Here is a 25,370-nt window from a genome sequence, read left to right on the forward strand (position 1 = left end):
TGACCCCAGGTGAGCTATGTAATTTCTCTGTGCCCATGCATCCTCTTTTGAGTAACGGAGGTTATAAAGAGGGGGCTTGTCTTGCATCTCAGTGTGAGGATCAAATGGGCTGAGATAAATAAAGCATTGAGAGCACACCTGGAGCTCAATTAGTATTGCTTCTAGATCATTTAACCCTTGATGTCACAACTGTCGCTCCATCTCAACTCTTTTTCTCTCCCCCCTCTGGGGAAATCCTTAAAACCACAAATATCTGGGCTTTGTATCTAGCATTCCTGCCTCAGTAGGTCTGCGGAGGAAGCCAGAATTTTATAGTGTTAAATTGTTTGATAACATCTGATAAATAGCTAGATTTGGGAACCTTTGATAATGACATAATGAATGGATTCCCATTAGTATAAGACTTGAAATGAAAGGATAATTTTTTAGGCCTGTCTTCAGTCAAGTTTTCACTTTATTTCAGTCGAGATAACAGCTCCTTTTCTGACCTTATTTCTCGACCTCGGGTCTCCTCTCCTGTAGGAGACCTCTCTTTTCAAGCTGCAGCCACCACTGCTTTAGCCGGTTCCAAATCCAGCTCTTTTCCGGGCCCCTTTAGGTCTAAAGCAGGCAACATTTTCTTGTTGTTTTGGGGAAGATGGGAAAAGGCTGAAAAATGACAGGTTATGTCACCAACTCTTGGTTAATTATAAATCAAAACAAAGTTTTAGTTGACACTGAGTTGATCCTGACCCAAAGTGACTTCATGTAGGTCAGAGTGGACCCATGTTCCCTTGGATTTTCAATGGTTGATTTTTCACAAGGACACCTCCAGGCTTTTATACTGAGGTGGCTCTGGGTAGATTCAAACCTCTAACCTTTAACCCAGTGCACTAACTATTTAGAGGAGCAAAATTAACAAATCCTCAAACAAACAAAAAACCAACCAAAGCAAACCCCTTTCTGTCCAGTCGATTGTAATGTTTGATTACTGTATAAGGTGGAGTGGGACTGATCCACAGGATTACTAAGCTTGTAACCCTTATAGTCACAGATTGCCACATATTTCGGCTTCCGAGCATCTGGTGGGCTTAATGGGTGGGCTCTCGGTTATCAGTTGGGCTTTCTTCACACTATCCCCAGACTTCTAGTTGTTGGGGTTGTTGTCCGGTGCTATCTATTGAGTTGGCTCCGACCTAGCAACCCTGTGCACACAGAACGGAAGAGTGCAGAGCCCTGAGCCATCCTCACCATGTTTCCTGTGCCTGAGCCATGGAGGCAACCACCGTGTCAATCCATCGCACTGAGGGCCTTCCTTTTTTTGGCTCTTCCCCTACACTTCACCAAACATGATGTCCTTCTCCAGGGACTGGTTTCTCCTAATTGTAGGCGGTCCTGCATGAACTCCAGTTACCTCTTTCCATCACCTTCTAGTTGCCATTTAGTTGTAAGGTGGTGGCTTGCAGGTTGCTGTGAGGCTGGATGCTATCTGTGCAACTGGTATTCCATGATGGACAGGTGTCATAGGAGCTTCCTGACTGATACAAATTAAGGAGAAACACTGGTGACCTGCTTCCAAAAATCAACCAGCCAAAACTTATGATCACAATAGAACACTGTCTGACTAGCTTGTTTGGAACCATTATCAGAAGGAAGACACGTTCTGTGACTCAGAGGGCAAGGGAGGGGAGGGAGACCCTGGATGAGATTGGTTGGTACAGTGGTCACCATAGTGGACCCGAGCATGCAGATGATTGAGAGGGTGATGCCGGGCCAGGCAACGTCTTGTTCCTTTGTACATAAGGTTGCCATGAGCCAGCATTGAATGGGTGGTAGCTGTTTATTTATTAACCCGCTTCCTTTTAATGCTTCATCTCTTCATTGCCATGACCCTGATTAATACACCCCAATCTCCAGTGCTTGGCTTCATTTGTTTCCTTGATCTTCCAAGCTGGATACACATTTCTAGAGAACGATTGAATCTCTCTCTGGGTGTGTCCTTTGCTAACCTCTTTTCCTGCTCCTGACCCCCTTTCATCCAACCTTTTTATATTATGGGTTCAAAGGACTCAAGCCATTAAATATCTTGTCAAGATCACCACACAGTGAGCCTGGACTAGAGACCAAGCACAAGCTTTGGTGCAGAGGCAATCTGTAAGACTCTTGTATCACATTTGTCTTAATTATCAGAAGACATTCAGAATTCTTCATTTTTGTGCTATGGTGGTATGGGGAGTATTCCTTCCAGGAGCCCCAGGCTGGTTTCCTGTCAGCACCAGCTCAGACTGCTCTGCTTGCAGATTTGGAAGGCAGCAGGTGCCATGTAAAGCCCACGCCTCCAAGGTACCGGGATGGCAGACTAGGAGGATTCCCGGCAGACGTGCTCTTCTTAGACAGGCACGTGGTCGGTGATACCAGAACAGAATGCTGGAGCCAGATCATTCCTGTTCCACTCCGGGCTCCACTGTGAACCCCTAGGACTAACTGCGACAAGCTATGGAAGTCTCAGAGCCTGCATTTTCTGTCTATGAAAGAGTGATAAGAATACGTCAAAAGCATTTACGTGAGTTGATGAATACAAAACGCTCAATATGCCATAGTGAGATCTATGTATGTTATGCTGTTTTAAAGCTTCTTCTCTTTATTTTTTTTGTCCCCAACAGTTTTATTGGCACATCATAAACTCTTCATGCCATACAATGGAATAGTTTAATCGTTCAGTCCTATCAAGGGGACTTGTACAAATAACACAGCTTTAAGAGGTTGACCCCCCAATGGCGGTGCACCTCTGAGATACACCCTCTACTCTATTTTGTGAGTTTTCCCGAGAAATATCCCAGATAGTTGATGGTCTGGGGACGGAGCAGCTGGAAGCATCCTGGAGTGACCTGTTTCCATGAATTGATCTGTTTTGCTGCCCCTGGAGCTCCCACCCTTGAACTGGTCCCCCTCATGCCAGCCTTAGGACAAATCGTTTCCAAGACAACCGCCTCACCTCCCTGCCCCGAGGTTAGGTTCTCCAGATATGCAAGTATGCTGCTGCGTGAAGATCCACACACAGGTAAGAATCTATTTCCTGGTAACTAGGGATTAAAATTCCAAAGAAATGATTCCTACAGCCCCGCCCCCACCTGGCTGTCCACAAAATGGTTGAAAAGAAGCCTGCTGGTGTGTTGGCAAAAAGAAAAAGAAAAGAAAAAAAAATCTGCTGGTAACCATGGAGATCATGAAAAAGACCTTCGGGAGGCCTGGGGCTGCTTTCAGAGGAAATCGCTGCTTGCCTTCCAACCCCCGTTTGTGCAGTGTTGTACAAACACACCCCGCTCTCTTAGGGCTTTTGTCTTAATGATTCTGCCCCCTCTTTCGCACGGGTGCCCTCTGAATGCCTCAGCCAAGGGAGCAAGGGAGACTGAAAAGGATAAACGTTGGACCTGCTGAGAGGCAGGGGATTCAAAGCCGGAAAGTAGGGCCCCAGATGCAGTGTGGGCCCTTTGGCTTTTGTCCCTGCGACTTGCCGACTTGTTCATAATTATCAATCACTTATCCCTGCATCAGCGTAGGTCCCCCACTGAGCTGTAGTTTAGCTAACGATAAATACTGGAACTGATTGGTTTGCTAAGCTGTTGTTTCCATCAGAGAATGAAAATCTCTCTGGAGGCGAAGGGCTCCTCGGAGAAGCCTCTTTGCTCCTTTATAAGCCACTTCTGCTTTGAGGCTCTGCTCTGCGTAACCTCTGGGCAAGCCAGCTAGAAGAAGCTTCCTGGTTGGAGATCTGAGGGTTAGCATTCTAATCTGAGGCTGGCGACGTGAGCATGTGGGCACAATGTGGCCTGTCCATACTGTTCACAGTTCAGGGGAATGCAGATGCATGTGCACGAACAGAAGTAGACAGGGAGTTTGGAACCGCCTGAGTAGTTCCTGGGTTCTGCAGTCTACCAACAGGCGAGGTCTAGTGTCAATACCAATAGCCATGCTGCTCACCATTGGATGGCCCGTGCCGTCCAATGAGTGAGTGTGCTCATCTGGTACAGAACTGCCTTTTCCTGTACATTTATATGTGTACATACAAGGGGGCTAAATTAAAAAAAAAACCTGGAGAAATTCCATTGTCTTTTAATTCTATTTTTCCATGAACCCCTTGAAGCCCGTCATCTTTTTTGAGTGCCACAGGAAGAAGGCCAACATGAGAGTTGGTGTGGCACCAGTAACCGGGCTTCATTCTTTAGTGATAAATAATGTCTTTCTTAATATCTTCCATATCACTGACAATCAGCATCACTGACACTAAACTGAGCACCAACAGTGTACAAGAGCTGTGTTCTATGTTTTCCATTCATTTTCTTATATATTTCTTCTTGAAGTACAACTTACTGTATTATCCTGGCTTTCTAGAACAAGAGAACTCTAGGTAACCCGGGAGTCGTCAACTTGCCTGAGCAACGTGGCCAATCAGCTGCGGCGTCTGAGGCAGTCTGATCCTGAGCTGGCACTGTGTCACTGTTGGTTCTCCCTGCCCTCCACTCAGGTGACAATGGAACAAAGTGATGCCCAAGGCTAGGTCATCCCCATGATCAGTTGGGATTAGACCATTGCAATCCATAGGTTTTCACTGGCTGATATTTTTAGAAGTAGATAGCCGTGCCTTTCTTTCTAATTCCTCTTAGTCTCTGAGATCTGCTGAAACCTAGTGAGCATCAGAGCAATACGCCAACCTCCACTGATACATGAGGGATGGCTATCCATGATTCCCATTGGGTGGAAATTAAACCCTTATCTCTGCATCCATCCCCACAGCACAGTCAATTCTGACTCATAGCAAGCCTATACAGAGTTTACAAGGCTGTAAATCTTTATAGCCTCATTTTTCTCCAAGGTGGGATGGGTGGGCTTGAACTGCCGAACTTGTGGTTAGCAGTGCAATGCTTATCCCACAGAGTCACCAGGGCTTCTTGGTAAAGTGGAGGTAAAGGAAAAAAGGAAAACGTTTAATGAGAGAAATCGACACAGTGGCTGTGACAATCCTTTCAAACAGCAAAGAGTAGGAGGGGGGCGAGGCCCCGATCTGTCTTTTCTATTGTAGACCCGGTCCCTGGGGGTTGGAACTGATTCTATGGTGCCTAACAACACCCAAACACGAACGCTTTTAGTTTCCTTGGTACAAGAACTGTCATTACCGTAACTAAGCAGGGTGCCACGTTTCAGAAAGGTCAATTTTGAAATAAAGGTCACTGCAGAAAAGAGCAGTGACGTAGAACAAATCCAGGTAAAATAATATTAAGAAGTGTATTTTACCCATCGATGCGAATGAGGGGGTAGGAGAGGAGACCCAAAGCCCATCTGTAGACAATTGGACATCCCCTCACAGCAGGGTCACAAGGAAGGGGTGAGCCAGCCAGAGTGAAGTACAGCACTGACTAAACACAAAACATTTGTCTAGTTCTTTAATGTTTCTCCCCATCCTCTACTATCATGATCCCAGTTCTACCTTACAAATCTGGCTAGACCGGAGCATGTACCTGGGTACAGATAAGAGGTCTTGAGACATGGAATCCAGGACTGATAAAGCCCTCAGGAGCAATAATGGGAGTAGCGATACCATGTGGGTAAGGGGAAGGTGTGGGGAGAAGGGGGAGAAAGAGGGAACCGATTGCAATGATTGATGCATAACACACACCCCATACCCCAAGGGGGACAAACAACAGAATTGGTGGGTGAAGGGAGACAGCGGACAGTATAAGATATGAAAAGAATAATAATTTATAATTTATCAAGGGCTTATGAGAGTAGGAAGGTGGGGGAGGGAGGGCAAAAAGAGGAGCTGATACCAAGCTCTCAAGTTGAAAGAAAATGTTTTGAAAATGATGAAGGTAACACATGTACAAATGTATTTGATACAATTGATATATGGATTGTTATAAGAGCTATAAGAACCCCCAATAAAATGATATATTTTTAAAAAGAGTATATTTTATTTTAGATCGTCATAGAGAAAAAACACAATTTTGTGACTAACTGTTACTGTGAGTTGTCAAAAAAGGCCATTAATTTTTGTCTAGTTAATCCAAAGAGACTCATTCCTTACACTGTTTATTGGTAATTAGCTGACTGGGCTAGCCATTTCTGGTTTAGACTTTCTTGTAGTGTTAGACTTTGAGTAAGTCTGAGTTTTGTGTTATTCTGTGAACAATCCAATGATGATAAGAGGAGATCTTTGGGAATAGCTTTGAAATTATCTAACCTTTTTTAAAAAAAAGTATTTTATTGGGGGCTTTTACAGCTCTCATAACATCCCATACATCAATTGTATCCAGCATATTTGTACATATGTTGGCATTATCATTTTCAAAACATTTACTTTCTATTTGAGCCCTTGGTATCAGGTCCTCTTTTTCTAAACATTTTATTTCATTGCAAAGCACAATGAAATGAGAAAATTGTGTTCTCTTTAAACCTGAGACTTATGGTGGCATTTCCCAGACTCCACAAGTTTTAGTTATGGACACAAAATGTGAAGGATGAGGCCCACAAAGCCTGGTCTCGGTGGTGTTGGCAAAGGTTAAGAAGAGGCCTGTTCAGCTACTTTGAAAATCTTTAAAAACATTTTATGAAGCTACTGTTAAAAATACATGGGAAAAAACCTTAAAAAAGATTTTCATGCTTTAAAAACAATAAACAGATTTTCACGATGACTAGAGGGGGAGGCAGAGAAGGGAAAGTCATAGGCTAGAGGGTAGACAGGTGTTCTCTTGGGTGAAGGAGAAGACAATATCCAACAAGAGGGAGATGGGCAAAAACATGATGAGAACAGAGCCAGCCATTGGGAGGTCTAATAAATTGTTGAATACAAAGATGACAATCTGCTCTGTAAACTCTCACTTAGCTCACAATAAAAAGTCTTTGTCTGTTTTAATAAAAATCATAAAGAATGAGACCATTTGGATGTGGAGGAAGGCAAAGATGGCATTACACTTGACAGAAGAGATGAGCCAGTCAGCGTGCAGTGTGGCACCGATGAAACACACAACTTTCCTCTATATGATCCCAATTCTACCTCATAAATCTGGCTATCCCAAAGCATGTTCACAGGTACAGATAAGAGCTGGAATCCCAGGGAACCCCTCAGGAGCAACAAGGAGAGTAGCGGCACCAGGAGCGTAAGGGAAAGGTGCGGGGAGAAGGGGAACCGATCACAATGATCTACATATAACCCCTTTCCAGGGGGACAGACAAGGGAAAAGTAGGTGAAGGGAGACATTGGTCGGTGTAAGACATGAAAAAATAATAATTTATAAATTATCAAGTGTTTGTAAGGGAGGGAGGGGGAAAATGAGGAGCTGATACCAAGGGCTCAAACATTAAGAGAATGTTTTGAAAATGATGATGGCAACAAATACACAAATGTACTTGACACAATGTATGTAGGTATGTATTATGATAAGAGTTGTATGAACCCCCAATAAAATTATTTAAACAAACAAACAAACATGACTTCATCCAGGTCATCAAGGTTAACATCGAGAGTGATTTTTTAAAATGGGATCTTTATCAATTTATTTGATTATATTTCTTCACATGGTTTCCAAAGCCTACTCTTGCTTTCCTCTCGCTTCCACTGGTCTCACTCTGTCTTAGGCGCTTTTCCTTCTCTTGGAGCCCTGGTGGCTTGTGGGCTATGTGTTGGGCTGCTAACTGCAAGGTCAGGAGTTTGAGGCTTTCTGCTCCTGTAAAGATGGATTGCTATGGAAACCGTAAGGGCAGTTCTACTCTGTCCTATAAGGTCACTATGAATTGGTATCAACTAGATGGCAGTGAGTTCCCCTCCCCCCCAACTTTGGCTATTTCCCTTTTCCTAACCCATAAGTACATGTTGGCATGACCCTGGGTTTAGGCATTAATCATTCTGCTCAGTCTTTGCCCCTACACCCAGTCTGATGGTCTTCCTAGCGAACAAAACTGCCTGAAAGTGTCTTACTTGAGTATTGTTTTCTAATGTGCTGCTTAGTGTCTTCACTAGAAGCTAAACTTTCTAAGGTCAGATATGATGTCTTGGTTTTTAGGGAACTCTTAGGGCCTGGAACACTGTGTAATAAGCACTCGATATAACAAAAGTATACAAAAAGCAACATTTATTAAATCAATAATGACTAATGAATTGAATGAATGCATACATGACTTTTGATGATGACAAAGAGTCTCTTTAAATGATGGACAAAGAAAGAAGGGTTTTCCCTTCTTTAGTAGGGGAATGCGACTAGAGATGAAATCTATTCCAAGATACTTTTTTAAATTTACTTAGATATGGATTTATTTTTATTAGCCACAAAGGGATGGACTGAATGAGCCTCTAATGTAAGTTGAGTCTCTGCCAACCTGAGTGCTGTGCCTACTTGCCTACTTACCTTACATCAGGCTCAGCAGTGGCAGCATGCAATGGCAGACGGCCATTTTTATCGGGGATATTGTGCTTGGCACCATTTCTGAGCAGACTCACGCAGCCTTCAAGCCAACCCTGAAATACAAGAGCAAGCACATCATTATACAACACAGCTCACATAACATATTCCCCCCAAATCTCTCTACTTTTCTTTGCATTTCATCTTTGGTTAAAACTACATTTTCTTTGACTTGAAATGGTTACGTGCCACAATCCCCAAGTGTGAATTCCCAGGTTTTCTGGAAGACTGTGATGGAATACTGGTCAGATGCAGACTGATTCCTAGATCCTGTATCTAGTTGTCCCCTCCTATTTCTAGAGCCATTCAGAAGTGTTGTTTCTGTTCATATGTTCATACTGGTACCAATCTCTGGGCAATACATGGCATGTGATGTGAGATGGCGAACCATCCCTAGCCTCTTAGTCTGTGAACTTCCAATCATTGTTGTTAATGGTCTGGCTTAGATGTTATGACCCAATTCTAAAAATTGGATTCCTATGCAATTCTGCCATGTGCCTCCTTTCTGACAAACGGGCCTTTGTCCAAGTTTGTAAGTTTCTGGTCTAACATACAAGGTTAAAGGCTTGCTTATTCTAACCAACCTCCTTCCCAACCCCTAGAATCTTGATCTGTGTCCCACTTCACTGGTTGGGACATCTTCTTAACTACTCATCTTATTGACTGATCTTTCTGATGTGGACAGTCTAAATACCTGAACAGAGAACTATTTCCAGTACCTTCCAAGGATTCCAGTTTCAGATTAGGTGTTGCTTTCCATTTCATGCTTCTCAAAGTGACTTATCCAGCCCTATTCATCTGCTGCAGAGACATCCTCCTACATTAATTCATGGGAGTATTTCTAGTACCTTCCAAAGATTCCCCATTGTTGTTTTACGCAACAGGAACTCTTCAGGAAAATTTTGTGGGCTCCCTGCTGATCCTTAACTTCCCCAACTGAGAACTAATATTACTACATCCCATGTGTTCCCCTTCCTTTAGTCAGCACGCAGATCTGGGTCATTTCCTCACTACATCTCCCATCTCAAAGTGCAGCTTCAATTCAGCCCGTTTCAGACTTCCTAAAGTGACTTATCCAATCCGACTCATATGCTGCATATCCTTCCTCCTACATTCATTCAGAACCACTTGGGTTAATCACCAATTTATAGGCTCATAAATAACTAACAACTGTTATTATGAAGACTACTGTAACTCTATTTTGTTTAGAAGCAGGCTTCCTGTGCTCTTCCAATTGTTTATAATTGAGCCTCAAGTTTATGTTCTATCAAGCCAACAAGATGATGAGAAAAATGACTTTGAACATTTCCCTGAAGGCAATGTTAAAAGCAGTAAAAATTATAGTGTTGAGCTTCATAGAGATCATGAAAAATAGAAAAAAAAGGCTTATTGGTTCTGCAAAGTCTGGATAAAAATCTATCAACAAAAACACATTAGATGGCAAACAATAGATTAAAATGTGTATGAATTTGTGTATGAAAAACTAATATACATGTAAACTTTCACTCGTCATAATTTTAAAAAATCATATTAAATGGTCATATAAATGTATGACCAATTGATTTTTGGACAAGTGTGTCAAGTACATTCAATAGGGAAGGAAAAGTCTCAACAAGTGGTACTGAAATAACTGGCTCTCCACATGCAAAAGAGTGAAACAGAATTTAAATCTCACACCAGATATGAAAATGAACTCTAACTAGACCAAGAACCTAACGATAAGAACTTAAGTCATATATAACTCTTAGAAGAAAACATAAGAATTAAGCTTTAAGATCTTGCTTTTGACGGTGGATTTTTTTAACACTAGTAACAAGAGCAAAGCACGTAGAGAGACAGCTCTCTTCCTATGTCTTGACATAGGCAATAGTGCTTTCAGGGCTTCATCAGCTTGTTGAATCAAGTCAATGGGTAGTCCACGCATTGCTGGTGCCTTGGTGTTTGCTAATGCTTTCAGCGCAGACTTCTGTCTTCAGGACCCTTGGTTCTTGCAATCTCCAACTTTGTTTCTGTCTCCAAAGTCATGTTTTCCAATTGCTATTCCCTCCTCTTTGTTTCCAACTTTTTCTTTCCAAGTGTCAATGACTATCAATGCCTCTTGATTGCATGTTTGATCAATTTCAGGCTCAGGACATTGGAATTCCCAATCAATTTTGCATCATAATGTGAGTAATGGTTGTGTTGATTTCCTAATATGTGGATATTTCCTATCTCAGACAACACTGTACTTCAAGATACATCTTGAAATGGCTCTTTGACCATGAATGCCATGCCATTCCTTCTGAATCTGTCATGCCCAGAATAGTAAATCCTATGATTTAAAAAAAAATCAAAATGACCACTATCCATCCATTTCAGCTCGCCACTACCTAGAAAATTGACCTTTGTGTATTCCATTTCATTTTTGATGATTTCCAATTTTCCTACATTCATATTTTATACATTCCAAGTTCTCACTATTAATTGATATTAGAAGCAGTTTGATAAGAATTGATAAAAGCAACAGTTTGCAGCTGTTTCCTCTCATTTTGAGCTGTGGTCCATCGGCAAAGGGAGCTTTATTCCTACAGGCTTTACTCCAGCGCACTCAGTATGGTAGACGGAACTGGAAAGACAGCTCTTCCTCCGTCATATTCTGAATACTCTCTGACCTGAGGGGTTCATTTTATAGCACCATCTCTGATAATGTTCTGCTTCTAGTCACACGATTTTCAGTATCTGATACTGTTTCAGTGTGATTCACAAGGTTTTCAGTGGATAATCTCTTTGAAGAGGCAGCCTGCTCCTTCTTCAGACTCTGTTGTTAGTCGGGAAGAACTGCTGAAACCGGTTCGCTTTGGGTGACCCTGCTGGTATTTCAAATAGCAGCAACACGGCTTCCCAAATCACAGTAACACGCAAGCCACCACCCTCCTACAACTTGGCAGGCAAGTGGTGGGTATATCCATACCCTAGAATATTATTCAGCTACAGCATTAATGAATCCTGAAAACCTCATGCTGAGTGAAGTAAGTCAGATCAACAGTGTATAATTCTACTGATATGAAATATCCAGAATAGTTGGATACATAGTGAAAATAGTTTATTAGCGGCTACTGGGGGCTTGAGGGAGGACATAGTGGGAGTCATTGCGGAAAGCGTTTCTGTTTGGAGTGATGAAATGCTTTTGGAAATCATGATGATGGTAGGACTATTTGGGGGCATATGAATTAATGTCACTGAATGGTACACTCGAGGACAGTTATAATGGCAAACTCACATATCCATTCATAGATACATGTAATCACAATACAATAAAAAGCCACAACTTATAACACTGAATATGGCTTTATAAAACTGTCCAAATGCGTAAGTCATAGAGGAAGCAAATCGTTTTCTGGCATTGTCCGTCTTGACTCATAGCTTACCAATGTGTTAAATCTGCTTTTACTTTTAATGACCAAGTCATCAAACTCTCTGAGAGGAAAAAATAATCTGACCAGGAGACTCAAAGGCATACTAAGCAAATTTTAGAACTGCCAAAACTTTAAAAGTTTTTGAAAAACATCTTTAAGTGGCTCTGACTTTGAAATTAAAAAAAAAATCATTATGCAACATTTCCTGGAATTGTGTGTATGTGATTCCCGCCCCCACCCTTTTTTCTTGAGAAAAATCAGAACACCATTGAATATATGTGAAATTCATGGTCAGTCTTCAAAGTCTGCCTTGGCGATTCCATATATATGCTTTTTCCTTCAATTGTGGTAAGCTTTGTTCTGTAGTAAATATGATTTTCACTACATTTTTACACACTAGAGAAGCACAAAGACGTGAAGTGATTTGCTGAACACCACACATCTACAACACTGTTATTTGTAACTGAGCTGGCTTTGCCTGAGACCTAATTTCGAAATGCCTGTTTTGCCAAACTTCCTTTTAATACTTCACTCTGAACATTGCAAAGAGCGAGTGATGAGCTTTAGGGTGCAGTCTCTGTGGCCCTGACCCCCTTCCCAACGTGCCTCAGGAGAACCAGGGACCAGGTCATACTGAGGGGAGCCACGGAATCTACTAGGGCATCAGGATGATCTACAAGCCCCAAACCACTACCACTGAGGTGCTTCTGAGGCTACAAATCTTTATGTGAGCCGACAGCCTCCACTTTCCCGCTGGAGCATCTGGTGGGTTTGAACCACTATCCTTGTAGTTAGTATTGCACTCCATACTCAACAGGGCCGCCAGGAGTCCTGGTCTACAAGCTGACTTTCTTTACCAGCTAACGAAAGAGACTATCAACACATTCCCCTCCATAATCCCCGACAGACACAAATTGATACCAGGTATGTTGCCAAGCATAAACTCGTGCGGCCATACGTGTCCTGCATGTTGATACTGGCTCCCATCTTCAACAGCAGTTTCACTGTGTCCACTTGACGTCCGGAAACCGCATGCATCAAGGGCGTGCACCCTGGAATGAAACATTTCAACAGCCTTTAAAAAACATTTGGTGTGTTAAATTATGAGCAGACTTTATTTGCCTGCGTTTTGCGGATAAAGGAACCACTGAGTTGTGCTGCTGAGTTGTGCTGTGTGGGTCTTAAGAGAGATGAAGATATCTTTTGTTCTTCATGGTATATTGTTAAATAAAATAAGAATGTTGTATTTTATATCAATGAAAGTTTCTGCTCTTATTCAGTCTTCTTACTTTTTCAATGATTGATTATTACAAATACCCATTCTTATTTTGTAAATAAGAACAAACCAGTTCATATGTGAATAAAGGGAAGTAAAACACTAGGGTAAATTTATTGGGAATCCCCATGATTGTGTGAATGAGAGTAAGTCAAAAAGTATTGCTACAAAATGATATCGAACTTTATTAAATGGCAGTATCAAATGTGAAACTATAGTTTCTTGCTATGTTCTCCATCCAGGTCTGTACCCTCCTAAAAGCCACGTACCCATCTCTTGAGCTCTTCCCACAAAAAGTTCCCTGAAGAATTCTATTCCATTTATATCATGTCTAAACAGCAGTCTTGGTATCCTCAGGGGACTCAACTGGCTTTCCTTTGAAATGTTCTTTGAGTTTTAGGAGCAAAAAGCAGCCTGAAAGGGCATAATCAAGGTTGTAGGGTGGATAGGCTAAGGTTTCCCCAACAAAATTCTCATAGGATCGCCCTTTCTATCCTTAAAGAATCAGCAGATGCTTTGTCGTAATGGAAAAAGATTCCTTGGGGCAAATTCCCTGGCCCTTTTCTCACTAATGCAGCTTTCTATATATTTTAACAGTTCTTAAGCCCCCTTGATAACACCTCGTGATTTATAGGGTAAAAGTACCTTTTCATTGTTCCCTCACACAGCTTCCACTTACACCAGATGTCCCCTTGTAACTTCTGAGTGGTGTAAAAAGTCCTAACTGGACAAGGCGCCCTCTGATAGCACCCACTCAGTGGGCAGCGCAAGAGCTACCTCATTAACACCCAGTGGGAGCTCCCAACCTGGTCTTCACTGATGTGGATGGGGCGGGCCATGGGTGTGCTTTATGTTCTTTGGCTGGGGTAGACGGTTATTATCTGAGAGTTTTCTGTCTTGCGAAGCTCCCACTCTCCCGTTCTATTGACTAGAGAGAGCAGTCTTGGGGGGAGGGGGGTTGTTGGCATTTCTGGGTGGCTGGCTTCCTCAACTTGAAGTCTGTAACCTGAGGCAAGAAGAAAACCCAGGGAACCTCTCATGTTATCCTTAGGTCCTGAGATCGTAGTCAGTCATTCTTTTCTGATCTAACTTCCAGACTCTTTGCATGTTTATTTTATGTATTATTTCCAGCTGTTTTAGTTGGGATGAGTGAAGACTGTCTACTCCCTCTGCCTGGAATCATAATTCCTTACTCTTTGACTTTACTAGTCACACATCATTTTTACAACTACCCAGTCTATCTATTTAATCATAGAAGTTGGAGACAAACTATTTAAACTGACTGGCTTCATTATAAGAGGTGATATAAAAGAATATGCAGATTTGTGCCTAAGACTCTCATTTAAAAAATGTGGAATTATTATACTTAGCCACAGGCAGATAACTGTTTTTAAAAATTTTTTCAGGCAGATAATTCTTTATCCTGCAAGACTGTTTAAGCGTCCAGTATGAAAGTGGCTTGCAAGATACACTTTTATTTAGCATCGCACATCTTTGAAGGCCATCTCAGAAGGAGAAGCACTGCAGAAGGACCTCACCTTCGCTGTCACAGCATTCTAGGATTGAAGGGTCTTCCCGAATCACTGCAGTCAGAGCATTGACATCTCCATTAGATGCTGCCTGGTAAACCATGCTCAGGTCAACTTCTTCAGATGCGTCACCTTCATGAATCAAACAGAAACGCACTTTATAGGATGTGCGGACTGAGTTCGCCGAAATAATAATAATACCTACCCAACCCGCACCCACACGAGTGATTCATTCAAACCTCTCTGGTAAATCCAGGCAGAAGGCTGAGTCATCCTCGTCACGTGCGTCCTCACCACTTCTGAAGAAAAATGGACCAGTGTGGGCCCTGTGTGACAGCTTCTGTTAAGGAGGAGCCTGAAGGGCTTGGACTGTGAGATTCCCCACAGCCCTGAGGCGGTTCTAAGTCAGAGGAGAGTGAAAAGTGGGGCCTTTATCTGGGTCTGGATTTTTCCTGAATTATGCTACTTTTCCATTCAATGACTTGGTTTCTACCTTTGAGAGAAAGAAATTACGCTTCTTACTTTCTGTTCTTCAGATGCAATCTCTGACTTTCTTTCCCTGATCTGTACTGTCTGGCTTACTAGTGGGAATCACTGGCAAGAGGCTGGTGAAGAGAAGAGAAACTAGTGTCTAGCAGTGGCTGCGTCTCTTCTACCAGGGGATGTTTCCTCCCTCGAGCAAGCTCTGAGTTAAAATGTGAATGAGGAAGAGCTGCCCTCTCAAAGCAAGGTCGACAATAATCATGATGTGGATGGAGTAAAGCTACTGGGACCTTCATTTGCTGACGGGGGCATGAATCAAAATGAAAAGAAACAACTGTAAAAATCTAATAATCATGACATGGAATATATAAAGCATGAATCTAGGAAAACTGGAAGTCATCAAAATTGAAATGGAGCACACAAAAATCAATATTCTAGGTCTTAGTGAGTTGAAATGGATTGGCATTGGTCATTCTGAATCAGATGATCATATGGTTTACTCTACTGGGTTTGACAAATTCAAGAAGAACTGTGTCACATTCGTCATCAAAAGGACATGAAAAGATCTATTTGAAGTACAATACTGTCTGTGATGGCATAATATCTATCTGCATACAAGAAAATCCAATCAAAATAACTATTATTCAAATTTACAAACTGTGGTAGTTATATAATTGTTGTTGATCTGAGAGGATTAAGAGTCAAGGGGTGTGGTTTAGCCCGTCAATCAGGTTGCAGCTTGATGAACTCATTTGGAGGCACTAAGGCGATAAATAGCTTGCTGGAGGCAGGATACAGGCTCACTCTCTGGGAGCCATTTCTGTTGACAAGATGCACGGAGCTCCACTAGAGCTCTGGAACCAGAGGAGCCACGTGGAGACCCCTGCCAGTGCAGGATGCTTCTACTGTCACTGGATCCACAAGACTTTCCACCCACTGGCCTGTGATCTTCCTGCATTTGGCGTGTGTTGTATGAGTCTGAAGGGGGATTTATAGATTGGTATTGTACAGATGGGCTAATATCAGACTTATGAACTTGATCTGGACTGGTCTGGGATGTTTTCTCAATGTTCAACTGCTCTCTTATATAAAGCTCTTTCTTATCCACATGAGTCTCCCTGGATTTGTTTCTCTAGTCTACCTGGACTAACACAAAAACTAATTATGAAAGTTAGTGATGAAGAAATTGAAAAAATCTACCCACTCTTTTAGTTGGAAATTAATCAAATATGCAATCAAGATGCATTGATAATTATTGGAGATTGGAATACAAAAGTTGGAAACAAAAGGGGAAGGAACAGTACTTGGAAAAAATGGCCTTGGTGAGAGAAAAGAAACAGGAGATTTCATGATAAATATTTTTCAAGACCAACAACTTCTTCATCACAAATAACTTTTTTCAGCAACATAACAACATAAATAGTGACTATTTATGTAAACTTCACATAGAATATACAGAAATCACATTGATTACATCTGTGGGAAGAGAGAATGGTGATGCTCAATATCAGCAGTTAAAACCAGGTCAGGGACCGATTATGGAATAATTAATTTCTCATATGTAAGTCAGGTGGAAGCTGAAGAAAGTGAGAACAAGTCAAGAGAGCCAATATTCAACCTTGGGTCTATCTCATTCGAATTTCCAGAATATCTAAAGGACATATTTGACACACTGAACTAATGACAGAAGACCTAATGAGCTGTAGAATGACATCAAAACATCCTATGTGGAGAAAACAAAAGGTCATTAAAAAAGCCAATAAAGATGTGCTTGACACAATGCATGTATGTATGGATTGTGATAAGAGTTGGATGAATCCCCAATAAAATGATTTTTAAAAGACAGTAAAGAAAAAAAGACCAAGGTGGATGTCAGAAGAGATCCCGAAACTTGTTCTTAATCATCAAGTAAGTAGCAAGGACAAATGGAAGAGATGGTGAAATCAAAGAGCTGAGTAGAACATGTCAAAAGGCAGTTTGAAAAGAAAAAATAAAATATAATGAAATGGGTAAAGACACAGAGTTAGCAATCCAAAATAGACTAACATTCTCAGCATATCTTATTCTGCAAGAGCTGAAGAAAAAAATTCAAGGCTCCAGTTCTAATACTGAAAGATTCTATTTAATGATGCAGGAACATCTAGAGAAGATGGAAGGGGGGACACAAAGTCACTGTACCCAAAAGAACTCCTTCACATTCCACCATTTCAGGAGATGAGCAAGAACCGATGGTACTGGATGAAGAACCAATGGCACTGAAAGCATTAGCCAAACGCAAGGCTCCAGGAATTAGTGGACTATCAACGGAAGAGTTTCAACAAGCTGACGAAGCACTGACAGCTCTCTGTCACCTCTGGCAAGGAATTTGAAAGAGATACCTGGCTGTCGTAGTTAGGGATTATGACACCTAGACAGCCTTGGGCAGGAGTGGAGTTAAACCTACCAATCAAGCCGAAGTCTGATGACACCCCCTTGATGTCATGAGCCTTTTGTGTAAGAGCAAGGTGAACACAGACAACCTTTATCTCTGCTCCTTCACCTTCCTACTTGCTGGGGATTTGCTGCCAACCTTGAGAGCGGTTGGTGCCCTGCCAAGTTTCTACCAACTTTGGATTCACATGACTTCATGTCCCAGCCTGTATTCTTTTTGCTTCCTAGTTCACCATTCTGTGTCACCAGCAAGTGGCTACATGAGTCTGAGGAGGGTCTTAGGCACTAGTCTCAGAGTTATGGACTTGAGTTGGACTGGACTGGGCTGGGCTGCCTTCTGGGTATAAAATTGCTTCTTCATAAAAAGCTCTTTTTTATACATAGATGGCCATCACTGGATTTGTTTATCAAGTCAACCCAGCCTAACACAGTAGCCAATTGATTGGAAGAGACCCATTGCAAATAAAGGTGCCCCAAAGAATGCTGAAATTATAGAACAATAAAATTAATATCAATGCAAGTAACCTTTTACTACAAATCATTCACCAATGGTTGCAGTAATACATTAACAGGGAGCTTCCAGAAACTCAAGCCAGAAGAAAAAGAGGATGTGGAACAAGGGATATTGTTGTTGACGTCAGATGGCTCTTGGCTTAAAGCAGAGGATATCATAAAAAATGTTTACTTGTGATTTAGTGATTATGCAAAGGCATTCAACAGGGCAGACCTCAGCAAACATTCTGGGTCGCTTTGAGAAGGATGGAAACACCAGGACACCTCACAGTGGAATTTATGCATGGATCAAGAGGAGGTCACGGTTTAAAATCAGGACAGTGGATCCAGCTTGAATTCTCTCGACATACTTATTCAATGGATGGGTATGCTAGGCATATAATCAGAGAAGCTGGAATATATGAAGAAGAAGGCAGCATCAGGATCGGAAGAAGGCTCATTAACAGCACACCGTTTTCAGCTGACACACCTTGCTTGCCGAAAGTGAGGAGGACTTGAAGCACTTGCTGATGAAGATCAAAGGTTGAAGACTTCGATATGGATGACAGTTAAATGTAAGGAAAACCTAACCCCCACAACTGGACCAGTAGGTAACATCAGGATAAATGGAGAAAAGGCGGAAGTTGGTAAGGATTTCATCGTGTTGGATCCACAATCAAGCTCATGGAAGCGGCACAATACCTCTTTCCAAGGATTGAAGAGCAAGGTTGCTACTTTGAAGACTGAGGTATGCCTAACCCATGCCATGGCGTTTTCAATGGTCTGATATGCTTGTGGAAGTGGCAGCAAGTAAGGGAGACTGAGCAACCAATGCACTTGAAAGATGGTGCTGGTGACGAATATTCAAAATACCATGGACTGCTGAAAGAAGAAAGAACTCTGTGTTGGAAGAAGTACAGCCAGAATGCTCCTGAGAGGAACGAATGGCAAGACTTATCTCCTGTTCTTTGGACATGTCACTCGGAGAGGCCCCATCCTGGGGAGGACATCATGCTTGGTAAAGCAGAGGGCAGTGAAGAAAAGGAAAACCGTCGACTAGATCGACGTCCGTGGCTCTCACACAACAACCACCACGAGAACGGCACCGGACAAGGTGGTGTGTCCTTCTGTTGCACCTTCTGGTGTATGTAGGGCCACTAAGAGTTGGCACCTAAGAACAGGAACAGCCCAAACCACAAAGAGCCAGCTCTAACTCATACCCTCTGCTTTAAGCCAAGACCCATCCGAAGTAAGCGTATTCCTTCCGGTGTTCTTTAAGACACACGATGGCATCGGGTTCTCCTATGGGAACGACCACAGGGTTTAGTCTGTGGTGCTCCCGTGCCCCTCGCTTGTACTATTCAGCCAGCCTCGTCGTGGAATGTAGACCCCTTACAACAACGTCTTCATTTGAAATGACCTGTGGTTTAGTAAGACAATATTTTCAGAAGAGGAGATTTGCATGCAGCCCCTTTAAATTGAGTAGTCATTTGTATTGTCCCTTTGTGGACAATTGAGCCAATAACCAGCACTGCTGAAGGTGACATGTTAACTAGGGGCCTGGGGACTCTAGAAGAGTGCTGGGAGGACTTGGAGGGAGGGTCTTCTTACGCAGAAATCTTTATAAGTTGCTGCAAGCAGGTCTTCTACTTTTAAACTTTTTTTGCACGTTTCCCCTATAATTCTACCTATTATTCAGGGAAAAAATAATATGTGAAAAATAAATTTACATGTGGATTTTTACTCTTATGTTCACATTATGCCTGAGATACATGATAGTTCTAATTGATTTTTACTTGATAGTTCTAATTGACAATGGCCTTAACACTTTAGCTAAGATCCTTTGTCCTAGTTTTTCTGAGCTGCCATCTATGATCTTTAACTAGTTAATGTGCTCCAAGAAGAGTTTGTTGGCAAAAATGATTTCCCGAGTATGGCAATATATTGTTTTGTCAAACAGATGGTTGCTGTCTCATTCAGGTAAGATAGTCCCATTATTTGTGTGTGTGTGCGACATGCAGTGTAAGTGGTGGGTGTTTGGCATTTTCCAAAAGCAGATTCATTTGTGAGGAGTCTCCAAAGTTCATGTCCAATTACTGGTGTGTGAATCTGTGCCAGTTAACCTCCCTGAACCTCAGTTTTTTACCATTATAACAGTGATGCGGTTACCTTTGCCGCTAGCAACAACTCCTTTCATGAGATTGTGGTGAGGATTAAGTGAGTTAATACCTAATTCTAGATTCTTTTAGACTAGAGCTTGCCAAGTAGTAAGTGCTCCATGTACTTTGCTACCATTACCATTATTTGTGTGTGTGTGCGCGCGCATGTGTGTAACCACTGGCGTCAGTCCATTATGACGTAGTGACCCTATATCTATAGGGTTTCTGAGGCTGCAAATCTCCCTGGAGCAGATCTTCTCATATCTCTTCCTTGCAGTGGTTGGTGGGTTTGAATTGCAAAGTTTGTGGTTAGCAGTCCAATGCTTACCGCAGAGTGCCAGTAGGGCTCCTGGTTGTGTGTGTGTGTGTGTGTGTGTGTTCATGCAAATATGCTATTGTTGTGGTTAGGTGGTTACAAATCATAGCAAACCTCCGCAGGACAGAACAAAACACTGCCATTTCTCTCATGCTCACAATTCTTCTTATGTTGGAATCCATTGTTTCAGCCACTGAGCCAGTCCATCTTGCCCAAGGTCTTCCTCTTTTTGGCTGCCCCTCCACTTGACCAAGCCTGAGGTCGTGCTCCAGGGCCTGGCCTCTCCTAACAAGAGGCCCAAAGTATGTGACATACAGGGCATTAAACACCTGGGGCGTAAGAACTAAACAGTGGAGAAAAAAAAGTTGTCTTTGTTTATGGCTAAAGAGTGATGGGGCTCTGGTGGCATACTGTCTTATACATCGGGCTGCTAATGTCAAAGTCAGCAGTTGGAAGCCACCAATGACTCTTTGGGAGAAAGAGGACGTGATCTGCGCCCATAAAGATATATAGCCTCTCTTAGAAACGCTAGGAGCAGTCTACTCCAACCTATAGGCTCGCTGTGAGTCAGTGGGTTGAAATTAAAAGTTTATATGCGGTAGAGAACATAAATGCTATATTAAAAACCTCCCCAGGAAGCTAAACATTTTGGCAGACTGTTCATTAATCTCATGATAGCTTTGGGCACAAAGGTGAATCTGTATCTGTCTGACCACATGCAAATATGGTGGTGATATAACCTTAGGACAGCGGTTCTCAACCTGTGGGTCTCGAACCCTTTGGGGGTCAAACGACCCTTTCACAGGGGTTGCCTGTGAAACATATTTCTGATGGTCTTAGGAACTGAGACACGGATCTGCCCACATGCAGACACGCCCACATGTGAGTACCCAGCGTGAAGACTGTTACCAATACTACACCATGCTTCCAAACAAAATTTATTTGTCATTAGAAATAAATATTTCATGCATATAATTACTGTGGGGCATAAAAAGACTTTCCCCCAGGGTTGTCTCCCCCAAAGATATGCCAAACATTAGAGGCTATTCGCCAGCACATGGTGGGAGGTCAGATGCATTCAGCCTTCAGACTACTGAATGGTCCCACCACAGGTGGGGCCCACTCTCTGCTATTAAGGACAATGGATCACTTCTCCCTGAAGGCTTTTACAGTCAGTCTGGTCCACTGTAGGTGGGGCTCGCACCCTACAGATACGGATAGTCACTGTTTCCAAGGTGAGCCAGAGAAGTGGTCAAACCTGCTCAGTGACATCCAAAGAATCTAGGATCTGCCCATCTTGTAAAATGTAAACCCCAACCCCCCCCCTTCTTATTGCCTGTATACCCCTAGATCGTCCCTGCTCATTACTGTATTACCTATAGTGCAACCCCTTCCTGGGACGTATGTCTTTACCTCTAATTGGGGGGCTTGCATATCCCCAAATATATATAAACCTTGGTTAGTAATAAAGAGCTCTCTCCCCCTGCATTCTCTCCCCCTGGCTCTGTCCCCTCTCCCCTTGTCCACCTTCCCCTCCCCTCTCTCCTGACCTCTCCTCTCCCATCTCCACGTGGACCAAGCATGCTACTATGAAATGTGTCTGGCTCCATTATTTCAATCTCTCTTCTACCTCTCCTTATTCTCTATGACTTTATTATAATCTATATAGATAGATTTTAACCATACAATCGTGTCTATTGAACCCGTGATTAGTTGTGGGGGGCTAGCCTTCCCCCACAAATTACATATTATTTCAGTGATGAATCACTATGCTTTCATTATGTTCAATTCGTAACAATGAAAATACATCCTGCATATCAGATATTCACATGACGATTCATAACAGTAGCAAAATTACAGTTATGAAGTAGCAACGACAATAATGTTATGGTTGGGGTTCACCACAACTAGAGGACCTGCATGAAAGGGTCAGGGCAGTAGGAAGGTTGAGAAGCACTGCCGTAGGAGGAGATCTTTGTGTTGAGTTCAAGGGCACTGTATTTATCGCTTGTTATCCACGGAGCACAGAACAGTCTGCAGATGTACTTATCACTCTGTCGAGTGCATGCAGCTGAGAGGGACAATGAAGACATTGCTTGATAGAATTAGGATTCCAAAACAACTTAGCCAGCATAATTTTATAAGGCTGTATTAATAAAGATAAACTTTAAAAATAATAAGAAGCCCTGGTGGTGTAGTGGGTGATGAGTTGGCTTGCTAACCACGGGTCATCTGAAACCACCAGCTGATAGGCATATGGCAGCATAGTTCAGCCCATGGAGCCTCTTGTTCCACTCATAAAAGGGTGATTGAGTGTATTTTTAGATGCTCTGCTTCGCTCACCTTGCAAGTACCCTGAACCTGGTGATTCTACTTCAGCCCATGGCTGATTCTGTGGAGCTGACAACAGGAGGCTCAAGGTGGAACCTGTGGTCTGGCATAAGCCATGCGATAGTAGCATACGTCTGACCACAGAGATGAGCCGCTGTAGACATGCCCCCAGTCAGCGCCTATGAGAGACCATGACCCTTTGGCCTGGGTTGCTGTGAGTGAGCCAGGCTCCCCTTTGTTCCACGGCTCAAGAACTCGTGGCTGTTGACAGTTGTCAGATAGATTCCGACTCAGCCTAGGGCTTTCAGGGTCATGAACGTTGGGAGACAAATCAGCAGACCTGCCTTCCTCAGTGTTTTGGGGCCAGTTGGACCTGCCAACCTTTTGGCTAGTAGTCAGTTGGCTTCATTGTTTAAGTGACTAAGGACCTACGGAGAGAGGCAGGGGCTGTCTGAGGGGTGGAGCGCCTGTCTAAGACTGAAGAAAATGCAAAGAGCAGAGTCAAGCTGGGCCAAGAGAAGGACATAGCAGATTTGAATTCCTACATCAAGCTTTCCCGTAAGCCAGCACTACCTCTGGAACATTGACAGGAGTCAATAAATCCCTCCCCCACTCCCACCCTTCATCCAGTTTGCATATAATGTGTTTTATTTTCTTTTGTCGTGATCAGTGAAAGAATTCTAATTGATACAGGCTTTGGTAGCAGCACATTAGGACAGAACTTCGTGTTTGAGTTGGGCCAGTAGCGTGTTAACAAAGTTAATACAGACTGCTCCAAATCAAATACCAAACTCCCTGCCTTTGACTCAGAGAAATCCTATAACACAGGGTACAAACCCAGACTGTAACTCTTTGCAGGACAAGAAACCCTTGCCTTTCACGAACGCTTGGTGGTATGAACTGCTGACCATGTGCTTAGTAGCCCAATGTAGAGCCACCATGCCAAATGAATACGCTAAGTGCATTAAAAATAGCCTCGTAACTGGAATGAGGAAAGTGTCAGGCTTTTTCCTATTCTCAATCAGTTCGTTTCATGTAGAGGCCCATGGCCCATCGGTTTCTCGGCGCAAGAAAGATGGTATAGTAGAGCTTCTGAAAACCAAGTTTGCCAAAGGCTCTGGGTTACAGCGCAAGACCTAATTCCACGCGTGAGTCGCCACTGAAAGCCAACCCCTCTATTGTTCTTCTGACCCTGACCAGCAGTGGGAATTGCTTTGCTCTGTGGCAGAGTGCTTCAGAGAGTGCATTATTGTCACTCCCCTAGCTGGTCCAGGGAGAAACGGCCTAGCCCGTGGGCACATGGCTGGGTATACTGTTTATGGAAATTGGGGTGCCTTGGCTGCCTTCATGAGTCACATCCTGACTGCCTTGGTCAGAGGCCCCTGGACCCATCTTGTATGCTGTTCTGCAGAACAGAATGTACGTGTGCAAATCATGGTCCCCTTCCGGCTTGTGTAGTCTGACCTGTAACTGTGAGTACTGATCTGCTGCCAAATGTGCTTCCTGAGTCTCCTTTTTAAGTCTCGGAATGTCTGCAAACCCTTGGACTGTATTAGGATCTTGTGCGAATCGCCTCCCTCATCCAGATAATGTGTCTTTATTTTTATCTTGTCTTTTTCTGTTTAAGACTTAAAAAAAGTTGTCTCCTTAAATTATATTTGAGGTTTGGGGGTTCTTTAGTACATTAAAACAATTCTATTTTAAACCCTAAAGATGACTTGTACCCTAAAACATTCTGAGGAGAGTGACCAGAACAACAAACGTGACCACTTCAGTTGTGTCTCGTGAGGAATAGGTGAACGAAGTAGGTGATTTACTCAGATCACTCCATGGGGTCACAGCTTTGAAATATTCATAGAGCTTTTGTGTGGGCAATTTCATGGCTAAATTATACTATGGGATTCCAGCATCTAGAGTGGCAACAATTGCAGAGAGCCAGGTATTTTAACTATTAAAGTATTATAAAAATATTTTCATCACCTCAAGAGGCGGTGAATTTCCTGTCATTGAAGACAGCACAGTCGTGGCCAGCAGGCCACAGGGAAGTGTGCTGCAGAAGGAATTTAGGCATCGGAGGGAACCACAGGGAAGGGGGAAGGGAGGTGTATGTGGTAGGACAGAAGGCACTTCGACGTTTCTTCTAGTTCTGAGATATGCTATATTAAGACATAGAGCAATTAAGAAATTAGAAATGAAGGGGGATTCCCAGGAGGTTGTGGAGAAACAGCCAAACAAAATTTTGATCAAAGCAAATAATTAGGCATAAACTTGGAGACTGTGCAGAGAATTTCTACAGAAACCAGGAAGGGTGGTGTAGAAATAACAGATACAAAGCAAAGGGTGACTGATAATCCTTATGAAAGCTCAAATATGTAGGAAAATATTTTCCCTCTAAACGTCCCAAGCCTACTTGATAAATTGCAAAGAGCAACATAAACAAATGCCATGTAGGTCTGTCATGACTTTCTTCTTTAGCTTTACTGAACGATCTGGAGTTCCAGGTTATCATGAGGGTTCCGTTCATCCA

At 42.7% G+C, this 25,370-nt stretch overlaps 1 protein-coding gene across 1 annotated transcript in view; it reads right to left on the reverse strand.

Moving 5' to 3' along the window:
* ANKRD55 (ankyrin repeat domain 55) overlaps nt 1–25,370 on the reverse strand; it is a 140,635-nt gene that overhangs the window by 82,805 nt on the left and 32,460 nt on the right. The window contains exons 3-5 of the mRNA XM_075542652.1: nt 14,642–14,764; nt 12,749–12,879; nt 8,379–8,488 (exon numbers count right to left, since the gene is read on the reverse strand). Coding sequence (XP_075398767.1) covers nt 8,379–8,488; nt 12,749–12,879; nt 14,642–14,764 — 364 coding nt within the window. The remainder of the gene's footprint in view (nt 1–8,378; nt 8,489–12,748; nt 12,880–14,641; nt 14,765–25,370) is intronic.

The sequence above is a fragment of the Tenrec ecaudatus genome, chromosome 2 (assembly GCF_050624435.1).
Source record: "Tenrec ecaudatus isolate mTenEca1 chromosome 2, mTenEca1.hap1, whole genome shotgun sequence".
In the NCBI taxonomy this organism is placed as follows: Eukaryota; Metazoa; Chordata; class Mammalia; order Afrosoricida; family Tenrecidae; genus Tenrec; species Tenrec ecaudatus.